General features: G+C 25.8%; 2 protein-coding genes across 2 annotated transcripts; one reads left to right on the forward strand and one right to left on the reverse strand.

Annotated features, from left to right (window-relative positions):
- Window positions 1-3,456: 3,456 nt before the first annotated feature.
- On the reverse strand, window positions 3,457-6,199 carry LOC101246950 (probable 2-oxoglutarate-dependent dioxygenase AOP1). The gene is made up of 3 exons (XM_004228661.5): window positions 5,755-6,199; window positions 4,893-5,223; window positions 3,457-4,138 (listed from the first exon to the last, which is right to left on the reverse strand). Exons 1-3 carry the CDS (start codon window positions 6,126-6,128, stop codon window positions 3,896-3,898), a joined length of 948 nt encoding a protein of 315 aa, XP_004228709.1. The 5' UTR covers window positions 6,129-6,199; the 3' UTR covers window positions 3,457-3,895.
- An 8,021-nt stretch (window positions 6,200-14,220) lies between these two features.
- LOC101250006 (probable 2-oxoglutarate-dependent dioxygenase AOP1.2) lies at window positions 14,221-16,095 on the forward strand. Its single transcript, XM_004253417.5, has 3 exons — window positions 14,221-14,641; window positions 14,867-15,191; window positions 15,821-16,095. Exons 1-3 carry the CDS (start codon window positions 14,274-14,276, stop codon window positions 16,061-16,063), a joined length of 936 nt encoding a protein of 311 aa, XP_004253465.1. The 5' UTR covers window positions 14,221-14,273; the 3' UTR covers window positions 16,064-16,095.
- The last annotated feature ends 549 nt before the right edge of the window (window positions 16,096-16,644 follow it).

The following is a 16,644-nucleotide window of genomic DNA, read 5'->3' on the forward strand; positions in this document are numbered from 1 at the left end:
TTAAAAATATGGTTGTCGAAGGAAATAAAAAATGTTTTTGTATATATATATTTTTGTGGGTGAATAGCATTTGATTTATTTTTAAAAATAAATATGTATAGTAATTTTAAAAAATGTACTCTTTTGTTAAAAAAGAATTTGTAATTTTATTTTTACACATTAATATTTTTTCGTTACTATACCATATAAATCATGTTCTACATATACATAACCTACACTCCCTCCTCTACCCTTCCCTGATTAATACTAACTACAAATGATTATTTTATCTATTCAAGATTATACTTAATTATTTGTAATACAAATTTAGTAAAATATAGTAATCAAGCATATATTCAAAAAATTATAATTGAAAATATATTTTTTAAGTAATGTCAACTAAATAGAGTCTATATAACAAATGTTTTTCAAGAGGAAAAAATAGATATTTATTTTATAATAAAGGTGGTGACATACATTTATAACTATGCCATGAATAACACATTATTTTTTTATATTATAATCATTCTAAACAACAATTAATATATATATATATATATATATATATATATATATATATATATCAAACCATTTTTTAGGTTATCAGGATTCTGATGTTAAAAATATCAAAAATTTTTGTGGACGTCCGTCAAGACCTTGGCTATGCAGCCAATTGTCCCTCACGGCCAGTCCGACCCATTTTGAAGGTCAAACGAGCCCCGAAGCGAGCATACCCCTATTTCGACGATTTTCGTGCGCAATAGCAAACCATTTTTTGGGTGATCCAGATTCCGACGTCAAAAATGCCAACAATTTTTGTGGACGTCCGTCAAGACCTTGACTATGCAGCCAGTTGGCCATCACGGCCAGTCCGATCCATTTTCAAGGTCAAACGAGCCCGGAAGCGCGCGTACCCCCATTTTGACGATTTTCGTGTGCTATAGCAAACCTTTTTTGGGTTATCCGGATTCCGACATCAAAAACGCCAAACTTTTTTGTGGACATCAAGACCTTGGATATGCAGCCGGTTGGCCCTCATGGTCTGTCCAACCCAGTTTGAAAGTTAAACGAGCCGCGAAGCGAGCATACCCCCATTTCAACGATTTTCGTGTGCAATAGCAAACCATTTTTTGGGTGATCCGGATTCCGACGTCAAAAATGCCAAACTTTTTTGTGGATGTCCGTCAAGACCTTGGCTATGCAGACAGTTGGTCATCACTGCCAGTTCGACCCATCTTCAAGGTCAAATGAGCCCTGAAGTGCATAACCCCTCCCCCCATTTAGACGATTTTTTTGTGCTATTGCAAACCATTTTTCCAGTGATCCGGATTTCGACGTAAAAAATGCCAAAAATTTTTGTGGACGTCTGTCTAGACCTTGGCTATGCATTTGGTTGGCCATCACGGCCAATCCGACCCATTTTCAAGGTCAAACGAGCCTCGAAGCGCGCATACCCCACATTTAGACGATTTTCGTGTGCTATAGCAAACCATTTTCTGGGTGATCCGGATTCCGACGTCAAAAATACCAAAAATTTTTGTGGACGTCCGTCAAAACCTTGTCTATGCATCCGGTTTGCCTTCACGACCATTCCGACCCATTTTAAAGGTCAAACAAGCCCCGAACCGCGCATACCCCCATTTCGATGATTTTCGTGTGTTATAGCAAACCATTTTTTGGTTATCCGGATTTCGACGTCAAAAATGCAAAAAAAAATTATGGACGTCCGTCAGGACCTTGGCTTTGCAGCCGGTTGGCCCTCACGGCCAGTCCGACCCATTTTGAAGGTCAAACGAGCCCCGAAGCAAGCATACCCCTATTTCGACGATTTTCGTGTGCTATAGCAAACTATTTTTGGGTGATCCGGATTCCGACGTCAAAAATGCAAAAAAATAATAATTAAACACAGTCTTAAATATCTCATATGTGAATTTATTCGCTTATCATTATCTGAATATTTGTTTTTTTATTTTTGAAAAAGATGAAATATAAAAATAAAGAGAGAGAATTGAATAAAAGGGAGAAAAGAAAAAAAAATCTTTTGCGATTATATTTGTAAATAAAATTTTTTATAGTTAAAGAAATAATCGATGCATCTATGATAGACTTTACGAGAAGATGAGTGTGAGTTAAAATTATTTTGAATTTAATTTTATGAGTGAGCTTATTTTGTAATCTTAGATTTAAATTTTAATCTCTATTAATCATCAATTTAAATTTTGTATTTTTTTCTTATAAATTTTTAATTCGGGGGGGGGGGGGGGGGGAGGGCTTACATATGCATTGGACTTTAGTCAATTTGCAATTTCTAAAGGAAACTCAAAATCATATATGTGTGGAAGTTGGAAAAGCTTTCTCATTTATTTTGAAACATAACTAATAATTAAACTAGTAAAAAATATAAAATTTATAAAAAAGGATATCATTGTCAAAAAGAAAATCAATTTATAATATGAATATTTATAATGTGAATATGTATATGTCCAAATTATTGTAAAGGGAAAAAAACACCACTATTCTTTTTGGGCCACTAAAGCAACACACTCTATTCAAAAAAAGCCATTGGCTAATAATTTAGAAGTTTTTGGTTTTCTCTTTGTATTTGGCTACTTCTTTTTTCGTAGAAAAATATTTAGGACTTTATAAAATTAAAATATATTATTTTTTTTATTATGTCAAAAGTGATAAATAAAAATAAAAATTTATTTTAAAAAAATATAAATAAAAATAAATGAGAATAATTTTTTTCTTGACATGCCATTTACTTTGCTTTTTAAACTTCCCTATGATAATTATTCATTGCTAAATTTAAAAGCTAATATATGCCAAATTTTAATTATAAGAAGAGATATATATAATCTTTTGACAAGACATCTTAAATATCCTACTAATTATGTATTCATGTTAAAAATAATTGATGTTTCTAGATATCAAATACATTTTGAAGAAGTTCGAATAATCATATATTTATTCAATAAATACATTACTAAAATTTCTTAAATCACAAAGAAACTTTATAGAAACGAATCAATGAAGGAACAAAATAATACTGATGAATATTCATTAAAAGAGTGTTTTTTTTTTGTAAAAAGACTCTTTTTACAAAAATATTCTTGTTGGTAAAATAATAATCCAATTTTGCGCTTTAAAACTTTTCACTTTTAATAATATTAATTCTCGAACACGTGTGGTGCATTCATATCTCGTGCTAATTAGTATAAATGTTTTGCTACAATTTTGAAAATCGTAAGAAGAAAATTTGAGTGCGAGTTGATGAATGATTTGCTACAATTTTGTTCACCAACTCTTCTTTGTGTATTACCTCAATTTTCGTTGAATTTCAAACTCAATTAACTATTGCAAATCACGCTTGAGACTTCTTAAGAACAAGAACATAAAACTTTTTAAAAAAATCATAATTTAAAAAATTAGAGGAAATCACTCGATTATAGCAAAAAAAATATTAGTATGATTAAATTGTTCATTTAAAATTCATTATTTGCATTAAAAAAAAATAAACAAAACATGAATGTCCATCGAAATTACACATACATAATACATAAAATGTCAATACTTAATAATATAACAATTCAAACATAAGATAAGCACCATTTAAAAAAAACACGAATTTCTACAAACATTCTATCAGAAATCCCATATATATTAATGGTATTCGGACAGGAACATTCATTAGAAATTCACATTTTTTTTATTTCATTATACATAAAACATAGAACGCAAAAGCTAAAGAACGACAACCATTCAAACATAAGATACACACTAGGAAAAAAAAACACAAATTCCAAACGAAATGATGGCTTGTTCAAGACATCTTCGACGAATCTTTTATCAGAAATTCCATATATGCTAGCGATACTCCGATAAAAATGTTCATCAAAAAATTGACTTTATAATATCAAACACCACAATAAGCCTGGAAAGCATTAGGAGTGCCAGGGTTTGAAGCAACATAGTTAAATAATCCATGCATTTCATATGGCTTGAAGAGTAAAGGGTGTTTTTCATCCACTAGTTCTTTTGGGGCCTCTATGAAGTGACCTGGTTTTGATAATGTATTAAATTGAAGGGAGAGTCTATCATTTTCTCTAGGCATTGCTACCCTATGGAGGGGAGAATGCAATCGACCATTTGTCCATGCCTGTATAAATTCACTCGTATCATCAGTGCATAAAACTTAAAATATATTTATTTTATGACTAGAAATTAAATACACATTTTTCCTACATACATTATATTTTTACCGAAAAGTATTTTCATCTTGCGTATGTTCAATAAATTTTCTTAGAAATAAGTGAATTTCAAATAGTGATTGATCTTATTCTTTGAAGTATTCAAACATACAAAACCTAGGTTAGGTACATATAATTCAAACATTTTTGAAAAATCTGGCAACATAAGTTCCAAAGAAATATCAAGATTTTTTTATAGGTTTTCATGAAGTGTTTCTTGAAATCTTTGAAAAAATATTATTAAGAGTGTCAAATCCTCCAAATTTATACTTTTCGAGAATAATCAGATACAAGTGAGATAACATTTTAAGACATTCGAAAACATAGGCTTCACTAATTATCAATATTCATTTTTAATTTTTCATGAAAATATTAAACATGTAGTGCCAATTATAACTTATGTTTTTTGTAATGTTCAAAAATTATTATTCAATGTCTTTCACATCATTCAAAAATATTCATTTTGTAGAATAATCAAACATGAGTGTAGGTCGGATCCTCAAAAATTAAACATGTAGCTAGTTCCAATTGATGTGGCTTAGATATATATTCTACACATATATTGTCTAGTGTAGGTTAGATCCTCTAAAAGTTACGTCTTCTTAAAACTTTTAATATGGTACCAATAAAGTAATAATACTAAAAAAAATGAGTAACACTTACTTTAAAGGAATCACCAGACAGAACAACAAAAGAATTTGGTGAAATAGTGGCATTAATCCACTCTCCATTTTTGTTGATTTGCAATCCATTGACTTGATTTTGTGCTATAAAAGTCAAGAAGTTATTATCTGTATGGGCACCCAATCCATCGTATTTATCATTTTCATCTTTATTAATAGATAATGTTCCCTTGTAATGGGTAAATCTAAATAGGACAAAATTATCCAATAATTCATTAATGTGCTTTTCTAATCCCAAATTCTCCAAAATCATCCTTTTTATCATTTCATCCAATTTCAGAAGTGAATTTGCATAAGATTTGACCAAATTGCTGCAAAAATTAATGCAAATATAATGTTAGTATAAAGTATAAATGTACGAAGAAGGTTGAACATATTTAGAAACATCTAAAGTTTACGTTATTTTTCCATTATAAGGGAGCAGAATCGAACTCTTATCTATCAAATCATGGTTTTATATAACATATATTTTTATTGTGATTATGTATGATTTTTTTATTTTATTTCAAAAGTGCGATAAAGAACAGATTTGAGAATCTTTTTTTTTATATTCATCATATCCTAATATGTCCAGCATATCCTACCCTAATGCTATTACTTTTATTTTTTGAACCCATGATCTATATATATGTCACACACAACACAAACACATTTATTATTGTTAAAATTCGTGATCTATAAATCATAGACACTCTACACTATCCTATCCTAATTAATGTGACTTTTTTCACATCTTGAATCTGAATTTATTATTGTTAAAATATATAATCAATAAAATACACAAAATTAATTTTATAGTTGCTTCAAGACTCTTATCAATGCGTAAATTAAAATATACATACCAGAATTCAGGATTACCATGAGGCCAAAATATATTAGCAAAATTTTCAACACTTTGAGGAGCAAGGAAATTAGGAATACACAAACTCTCATAAGATGGCAAGTGTGGAATTTGCCCTATGTAGCCAATATGTAATGGTATTTCTGAATGATTTTTCATTTTTGTCTCTAAGGGAAATTCAAATATTTTTTTTTCAATATCAAAGATACCCTCTCTAATTTCATTTGGATTTTCACCATATATTGCTTCAATACAACCATATTCTTGGAAAGCTTCAAAAAGTTGAACTTTTGTGGATTCCCATAATGGAGTGTTTGGTTTTAGTTCTTCATTAGAAAAATCTATGGTGGGAATCTTAACTTTGGTAGATGCCATTGATGAATAAATTTAAAGGAAAACAAAGAAGGAATTGAAGACTTCACAATGAGAAAAATTCAAGGAGGGGATAGAGAGTATATATAGACAAATAAGAGCTTTAACAACTTGTTTGGATGGTTTATTACGTACGGTAGTAGTAGTGTATCGTTAGTTTAAATATAATGTTTATTTAGATTATTAATTAAATTTATTGTATCGTATATATAGTTTAAATCTATTATATTAAGTAAAGACAAAAGGTCACGTATAGTTATTTGATGTTCACCTACCATTTGCCTTAATATTTCTTTTCTTATTTAGACAATGGGCTAAATCTTGAGTGAAATTATTTAGAACTTTAACTTTGGTACAAGTCATTGATGAATTTATTCAGTAATATTATAAATAGAAAAGTAATTTTACTGTATTACTATTTGAATATAATAAATAAAATGTCTAGAAAATGTATTAGAAAAATCAGAAGTAAATTAAAAATTAACTGTAAAATCATTTATTAATTTTATAAAGTGGACAAATATTATTGGATAAGGACCAAGTGAATAATAAATAATGGAGGAGGAATTCAAAGTGTAATTTAAAATAGGAAACAGATTGTTTATGTGTGTGAAAAAAATAATATAAATAATAGAAAATGGATTAACAAAATTTAATCGTGCATAGGTGTAATTCAATTATAATATAATAATGGAAAATGGATTAACAAGATTAATTCGTGCAGGCCTGCAGGGTTGTAATTACTATTTATAATTTTAGAAGGAGAAAAAATGTCCTCTCTAGTTTGGTTATTATTCAAATAATTTTTAATTATTATAGAAAAATATAACAATATAAAATATAAATTATAATCTAACGTAGAAATAGATTTCACAAAAACAACTAACATGAGTTGTGGTGCATTGGAGGGAGCGTTTTACCCTTAATCAAATGCTTCGAATTCGAATCTTGAATATAAAAAAATCCTGTTGAAAGTACAACTGCCGAATGAATTCTGTGGTACGCAATTTGAATTTAATCGAAACTCTAATACGAACTCAAAAGACCGAAAGGGAAAAAAGATTCACAAAAACTACAGGTATTATTATAATGAAGTATATATTATTACTAAAGATTAGTATAAACTATTATAATAAAATTTAAAAAAAAAAAATTGTCATACTCTTGAAATGCAAAGTTTGCCACATGGCACCATTCTCTATAGTGATACTAATAAAATATTGAGTAATGCTAAATAATCAAAAATATTTTGCTTGTAAAAAAGTATATAATATTTTTATTTTTAATTATTGTATTTATTTTTTAAATATTTTTTCCTCCAAAATAAAAATTAATCTTTTTGTTCTTTTCGAAAACTCCTTAAACTACATAAATACAAATTCTTTGGCTGCCGAAAGATAAGAAAAGTGTTTTTGTATATATATTTTTATGTGTGAATAGCATTTGACTTATTTAAAAAATAAATATTGTTCAGTTAATAAAAAGATTGTTTACTTAAATTAATCTTTTTTGTGTAATTTTAATTTTTTACATATTAGTAGAAAAGAATCTGATATATCCTTCAATTTTGTCATTTGGAGTTTGATATATTCCTTGTTACGAAAGTAACTCATATATGTCCTTACCGTTATACAAATGGCTCACATATACCCCTACCGTTACAAAATGGTTCACATATACCCTTCATTTAACGGAAGCTAAAAAAGTTAGTTTTAAATTTATATTTATTACTTTTAATTTTTTTTAAAAAATTATTTAGGGGTATATATAATTCTTCAATCAAAGTTCAAGGTATATTTTAATTTTTTTCATACATGACTTTCTTTTATTATAATTATTTGAGTTTCTTATTCTTATTTTTTTTTTCTTTCATTCTTTAGTTTAACAAAAAAATTAAACTATTTTTTTTGTCTATATTGTATTTGATTTTTGTATTCAAAGAAAAAAATTTGGTTATCTACAATAACTTTTACAAGAATATTAGTGAAACACAAATAAATTTGATTATCAAAATAATAATTCTAAATAGGCCATTGAAATAAAAAAATGTCAAAAAAATATGTTTGACGAGGATTAAATTTACTCATATGAGATTATATTTTTTAGAAAATAATAATAATAAGGTAGACTAAATTATTAATTTTTTTCCATTTTCGTTAGAGAAAAAAGGTATATGTGAGACATTTATTTATAAGTAGGGGTATATATAAGCCACTTTCATAACATAAAATATATCAGCTCTAAATGACAAAATTGAGGTATATCAGACTCTTTTCCTTTTTTTTTTTATTACTATGTCATATGAATTGTGTTCTACATTAATTTCATAAAGTAACAAATATTGTTGGATAAATGTTGTTGGAATAAAGAATGGAGGAGGAATTCAAAGTTTACTTTGAAATAGAAAACAAATGGTATACGTGTGTGTATGTATATATAAAATAATAAAATGGATTAACAAAATTAATTCGTGCAAAAGTGTAATTATAATATTATAATGGAAAATGGATTAAAGAGATTAATTCGTGCAGGGATGTAATTATTATTTAGAATTTTAGAAGAAAAAAAAGGTTCATAGTAAGGGGATTATTGAGAATAACATATTAGAATAATTTTTATTATTATAGAAAAATATAACAATATGAAATATATAATATAATATAACACATAAATTAATTTCACAAAAATTATAGCCATCATTATAACAAAATATTGTTATGAAAGAGTGATATATATATATATATATATATATATATATATATATATATATATATATATATATATATATATATATATATATATATATATATATATATAATTTTAACCATATAGGGGAGTAAAATATGATTTAATGTAGGTTTGATTTGAGAAATAAAAAGAAGGAAGTTAATTATATTAAGATATAATTTGTTTTTAAAAATATTAAAGATATATTTAATAATTATTTATAAAAATAAATATTTTTAATAATTATATTCGGAATTATGATTAATTTGTTAATTTTCCCCTAAATATAATGAGTAAGAAATAAATAAAAAGATAAAATTAAACAAATAAAAAGAGATAGAAGGACAATAAAAAAACTTTTAAAAGGTCAACTTTTTGAGAAATTCAAAGTTTTTTTATTTATAGCATAGCACGACTTGGTTTTCTATTGATTTTAATAAGATAAATATCTATTGTTTGATTGATTATTTTTTTAAAGAAATTGTAGATAAGAAGGATAATTTATTATTATTTTTAAAATTTTACAAACTTATTACATTTTCAAAAAGAACATAATGGTAAGGATGATTTTTTTTTAAAAAAAACAATTTATTTGATTTTATGAATTAACAAGTAATTTATAGTAATTATTTTAATAATTTGAATAATTAATACGTGATCAAGAGGATAATTGATTAGGTCAAACTTACTTACTAGCTTAATTTATTGTTTGTGATCTTGGTGATAAGAGCTTAATACTTTTTTAAAACCATTTGACTATCCACCTTTTTAAATTATTTATCATTTTCTTTTCACATCTTCTAAAACATATTCTATTAGTTCATTTTTATTTATTATTTTAAACATATTGGTAAAATATTTTTTCATTTTTTGAATTTAATATTAATTATTTAATCTTCAAAATATCTAAAAATATAAAACCGAACATCAATTAATATGAATATTGTGATAAAATACTCATTTAATTATTTTTTTTCTTAGAAAATTACTTATAAAATAAATTCAGGGGATAATAGGACCTTAGTATAATATAAATGCGTCTCTGGGATTTCGGACATAGATTGAAGGAGTACTTGTGTATTTTTTCTTTTTCTTAAGAGGAGTGTGAAATTCAAAATGCACAAATAAAAGTGAACAAATAGAATATTACTTTCTCCATTTCAAAATCAATGAATTGTTACAAAATAAAATAAAATCGTATAATTCATAGTTCAAATTAACTTAATCGTACAAAGAATAATTTTAGAATTTTCTTTCATCGTTACCCTTCTTTTGAATTTTCTACATGACAGAGTTCCATAAACATGAATTATAGTTAGTGCTGAGAGTAGTTATGATAATACTTTCTCTGTCTCATATTAATTGATCATTTTTCTATATATATATATATATATATATATTAAGAAATCATAAATAAGAAAATATTGTTGATTATCCCTTTAAAATACTTCTTTAGAAATTTTACAAATAAATCTGGACTTTGGAAAAGAATTATTTAAAAGAGTAAGATAGGAAAATTTTAATTAATTAATATTTTCTTTATTTAGAAAAATGGACAATTAATGTAAGACAATTGCTTTTATTAAAATGAGCAACTAATATTGGATGGAAATAAATATTTAATCATTTTAAAGAGTAATTTAATGATAATTAAGGATACAATTTAAAAGAAATAATTTGTTGTATGAACTAACAAGTAATTTATAGTAATTATTTTTATATGAAATAATCACTAAAGTCAACTTACTTGTGATCCTGGTAATATTTAATACTCCGCTGTTTTAAATTATTTATTAATTTTTTTATTCTATTCATTCATTTTTATTTGTTAAAATATATTTATATCAAAACCATTAATAGGACGTCACCTTGCTTGCTGACATATCACATCATAATAATTTAATATGTAATGGAATTTATTTTAGTTGAAATACTCTACCATTTTAAATTAATTATCATTTTTATTTTTCACATCTTATAAAAAAGATACTATCCATTCATAATATTTTGCATATTTTTATTTTTAACATATTAAGAAAAAACATTTTATTTTCATATTTTATATTTATATTAATTATTTATTCTTCAAATTATTTCTCATGATTTAAAATTAGACATCAATTAATATCAAAATTGTAATAAAAATACTTATATTAATTATTTTTAAGGGTACAGACCAAACAAGTTTTTTACTTGACATGTTTATGAGATTAAAGGTTCTTTTAATTACATATTTTTAGTTTAAACTCATAAAATTTAAAATTATATTTACTCTAAATCAATCAAACAAACAAATTGTAATGCTAAATGCTCAAAAGTATTGTGAATCACGGTGAGACTACACACTCTGCTCCCCTAACTCATTACGGAGGATCATGAGCTTCTCGTCGATTTTTTTGAAAACCTTTGTTGGACCCTCCATAATCATTTGTGATAGTCGTATGTACAGCCTCACCATGATTCAGAACAAATTTTGGGTATTTAGGAGTCATTTTACTAGAATTACGAGATTTTTTTTTCAGTTATTCATGTGTGTTAACCAATTAATATTTTAGTGAAATGACTTCCGATCGATTTTTTTTAAAAAAAACTTATGGGACCCTCCATAATTAGTTGGGTGACAGTACGTATAGTCTCACCATTATCCACGATATAGTTTTAACATTTATGGGTCTTTTATAAAGAATTATTTTGAAATGCTAAAACTAACTTAAAATATAATAGAAATATTTTATTCATTGAAATCAACCCATTCACTTTGAAATGCTAAAACTAACTTAAAATATAATAGAAATATTTTATTCATTGAAATCAACCCATTCACTTTGAAATGCTAAAACTAACTTAAAATATAATAGAAATATTTTATTCATTGAAATCAACCCATTCACTTGAAATGCTAAAACTAACTTAAAATATAATAGAAATATTTTATTCATTGAAAATTTGAATTCAACCCATTCATTTATCTCTATTAGGAGGAATACATTAATCAATACTATCAATGAATTTTATTTAATATATTATAATTGTGTCTGAAATATGATTTTTTTAAATGATAAAACTAACTTAAAATATAATAGAAATCTTTTATTCATCGAAATCAAATCTATTCATTTGTCACTATTAGGTGGAATACATCAATCAATATTTATCGATGAATTTTATTTAATATAATGTACTTGTATCTGAACACATGATTCATGAAATCAGCTATAAGATTTATCGGTATTAATTATTAATCAATCACTAAATAACTCGTAACTAACTAAATTATTAAATAATGCAGTGCTAATTCAAAAGTGTTTGATTATTAATATTTTTTTATTTTTCACACAATATGCATGTGATAAAAAATTATTTTTTTTTGGCTCCAATTGATGTGATATATAGTATATATAATCTCAAACGGAGTTTTAAGAATGAATTTTTTTTGAAATTTATGATTTAAAATAAATTATAGATATTTGTATGGTTATAAATTGTTTTATCAAGAATAAAATGGATATTTTAAATTTATATTATTACAAAATATAAAAATGTGTCATTCTCTTTTTAACTGACCGCTAAAAAGAAAAATGAGTCATATAAATTGGAACAAAGAGAGTATCAAACCAAAACGAACCGATTTATGTTATTTTTTCAATAAATTTGTGGATTGTTATTTACTTTTATAACTATCCCAAATGATTAGGATGATCTTTTTTATTTATGAAAAAAAAACTGAAAAGTTCCTGAACTGAAAAATTCCTGAACAACCTTATATGTATGTAAATATAATTTATACTTGAACAATATGTTAAAATTAAATATAGAAATATATTTTATAATACTTTTTCAAATATAAATATAACCTAGGTTCTAAGCCTCTGGTGACTATACGACTTTGAGTCTTTGTTCTTTAATTAGTCTTTAATTAATTAAGTTTAAAATTAAAAGATTTTGTAATAGATGTTTCATCAAAAAATACAACAGAACTCATGCAAACGATACGCAACAAGATTTACATTCTTGTCTTCTTGGTAAAGAATTAAAGTGTTCCTACAAGAACTTATTTGTGAAATATATATTTTAAAAGTAAATGTGATATTTATAAAGTAAAAAAATAAAAAAGAACCGAATCTTACCGATACAAAAAAGAAATTATATATTTAGATAATTTTTTCAAAATAAATGTCCCCATTAAATAGTAATACTATTTTTGAAAGTGATGGGAAGTTCTTCTTTCTCCCTATTATTAATGAGGCAAATTAATACAACACATGGTTGCAAATAATAATTGGAGCATAGTCATTATTAATGTAAGTGGATCCACTGCTGAAATATTTTTTAAAATTAAATATATTATATTTAATCATATAACAAGTAAAGAGGATGAGGGGCTAAAAAATTTGACATAATTTGACCTAAAATATTTGGGAATCTTACACAAATCTTACGGTATTAAGAGCTAATTATATAATATTTGTATTTTCTTTCAAATTATAAAAATTCCTTAAATTTGATGGAATCCCGATATATCCAAAACTTCTCAACACATCGCGTCTCAATTTCGGATACATCCCCCAACATCTGGATATATTGCATCTCGGTTATGAGTACATCACTCAACGTCTCAATACATCACATATGTCTCGGTACATCACGCACGTCCCGATACATCACTCAACATTCTGATACATTATGTATGTCTCGATACATTGCGTAAAGTAATGTATTCGTGAATAAGAGTGAGTAGATATTTTTATAATATGTTCAAATGATAAATTATTTTAAAAAATATGATAAAAATAAGCTCTGTATTTAAGTAGTTCGCTATATGGTTAGTTAGTGGAGATTAGAGCAAAGTCTTTTTACATGTTGTATTAATCATATAATAAGTTTTATACATAGCATATTTGCTTTAAATGAATTTCATTTGCGGCATATTAAATTTTAAAGAAGATGAGGGGCTAAACAAGCTAAAGTAAACCTAATGGGCTCACATCTCACATAATTTGACCTAAAATATTTGGGAAATTTAAACAAATCTTGTAGTGTTAATAACAATACATAATATCCCTATTTTCTTTCAAAATATAAAAAATCCTAAAATTTGTTGGAATTCGGAGACATCCTAAAACGTTCTGATACATCACGTTCCGATTTCGAATACATCCCTCAACGTCTCGATATATCGCATCTCGATTTTGAATACATCAATCAATATCATAATACATCGCATACGTCCCGACATATTGCGTAAAATGATGTATCCAAGAATAGGTAAAATAAATTGTGTATTTTGATATATTTTTTTCCAAAATAAAATATGTCCATTGAATAGTAATATTATTTTTGAAAGTGATAGCTCCTCATTTTCCCTCTTTCTTATAAATAAGTGAAGAATTGTTTGTTGATAATATCCTAAATATTCCTCAAATGGCATCTACCAAAGTTAAGATTCCCACCATTGATTTTTGCAATTCTGAGCTTAAACCAAACACTCCACAATGGGAATCAACAAAAGTTCAAGTTTTTGAAGCCTTACAAGAATTTGGTTGTTTTGAAGCAATATATGACAAAGTTCCAAATGAAATTATAGAGGGCATGTTTGATAATTTAAAAGAAGTTTTTGATTTTCCATTGTCCAAATTGATAGAATATAGAGAAAAACCCTTTCATATATATGATGGGCAAATTCCAAGTATACCACTCTATGGTAGTGTGAGCTCTGCTGATTTAGTCCTCCCAAATAGTGTTGAAACATTTTCCAATACCTTTTGGTCTCATGGAAACCCTAATTTTAGGTATGCATACATTACTTCTTTTAACAATCTAATCACATGATTCATATAGAATGCAATAGTTGGACATGATTTAACATGCTCGATCGAACACGATATCACAATCTTAAAAATATATTATCTGTACATTGCACGAATACGTATACTAGGTATACATACATATACAAGTGTATCACAATTTATATTGCATTACTATTTATATAAGTTTTGTATGTTTTAATTTGGCAGCAATGTGGCAAAGTCCTACTTCAAGCAACTTATGGAATTGAATGAAATGGTGAAAAGGATGGTTTTGGAGAGTCTTGGGCTAAACAATTACATTGATGAATTCTTGAATTCCAATGTTTTTATGTCAAGATTTACTAATTACAAGGTAATTAAAGGTGAAAATGAGAATGAAGCAGCATTACCTTCCCACACAGATAGTACTTACTTGACCATAATTAAACAAAATCAAAATGGATTGCAAGTTCTCTATAAAAATGGAGAGTGGATTGAGCTCAATCATACTTCACCAAATTCCTATATTGTTTTATCAGCGGATATTTTCATGGTAAGTTATTATTTATTTTTTATTAAATGAGTCAAAAATATGTCTAATTTTTTTTTTATCTATATGTATTTTTGATGCTTTAACTCATTATTATTTTTGTTTGGTGGTGGTGGTGGTGGTAGGGGGGGGGGGGTTGTTGCTATAGTAGAGGAGAATAAAAGAAATAGAGATATTAATTTTGAGTGATATGATATTATTTTTGTGTGATTTATAGATCATGATGCAGGCTCGATCCGTAAAAGAAATCATTAATATTTGTATTAGATTAAATTGTTTACCTAACTAACATCTCTTGGAAGTGATGCCCGTTCTCCTAACCTTATGTAAACGTCAAATGTTTTATGCATCAACGCACCTTATTTTATTTGAACTCAACTAACTTCGATCCACATAAATTATTAAATCTTGATATTAGTTGGAATAACATATCTCTTTTCTGGAAAATTGAAAATGATACCAGAATTATCTTCTCTTTTTTTAAAAAAAAATTGTCTTGTTATTATCTTATTAATTTAAAATTTTCTTTCTTCAGAGGAAATTTAAGTCAATTTTTTTGTTCATTAATTATTAATTAAAAAAATAAATGGTTATACATACTTTCTATGTGTTGATGATGTGAATTTATACAGGCATGGACAAATGATAAATTGACATCTGCTCAACACAGGGTTGTACCAACAGGAGACAAAGATAGAATTTCTATTCAATTTTTTTCCTTTCCAAATCCAGATTATACTTTGAATGTCCCAAAAGAATTAGTGGATGAAGAACACCCTTTAATGTTCAAGCCTTTTAAGTTACCTGAATTTAATAAATATATTATGTTAGGTGCTAAAAATGGACTAGGTCTCAAGAATTATTGTGGTCTTTAAAAATTTAGTAGCTATAAAAATTTATTTATGTATTTTTTATTATGAATAAAATATATTATTTTAACCATATAGGGGAGTAAAATATGGTTTAATGTAGGTTTGATTTGAGAAATAAAAAGAAGGAAGTTAATTATATTAAGATATAATTTATTTTTAAAAATATTAAAGATATTTTTAATAATTATTTATAAAAATAAATATTTTTAATAATTATATTCGGAATTATGATTAATTTGTTAATTTTCCCCTAAATATAATGAGTAAGAAATAAATAAAAAGATAAAATTAAACAAATAAAAAGAGATAGAAGGAGAATAAAAAAACTTTTAAAAGGTCAACTTTTTGAGAAATTCAAAGTTTTTTTATTTATAGCATAGCACGACTTGGTTTTCTATTGATTTTAATAAGATAAATATCTATTGTTTGATTGATTATTTTTTTAAAGAAATTGTAGATAAGAAGGATAATTTATTATTATTTTTAAAATTTTACAAACTTATTACATTTTCAAAAAGAACATAATGGTAAGGATGATTTTTTTAAAAAAAAAAACAATTTATTTGATTTTATGAATTAACAAG

The sequence above is a fragment of the Solanum lycopersicum genome, chromosome 1, assembly GCF_036512215.1.
Source record: "Solanum lycopersicum chromosome 1, SLM_r2.1".
Taxonomy (NCBI): Eukaryota; Viridiplantae; Streptophyta; class Magnoliopsida; order Solanales; family Solanaceae; genus Solanum; species Solanum lycopersicum.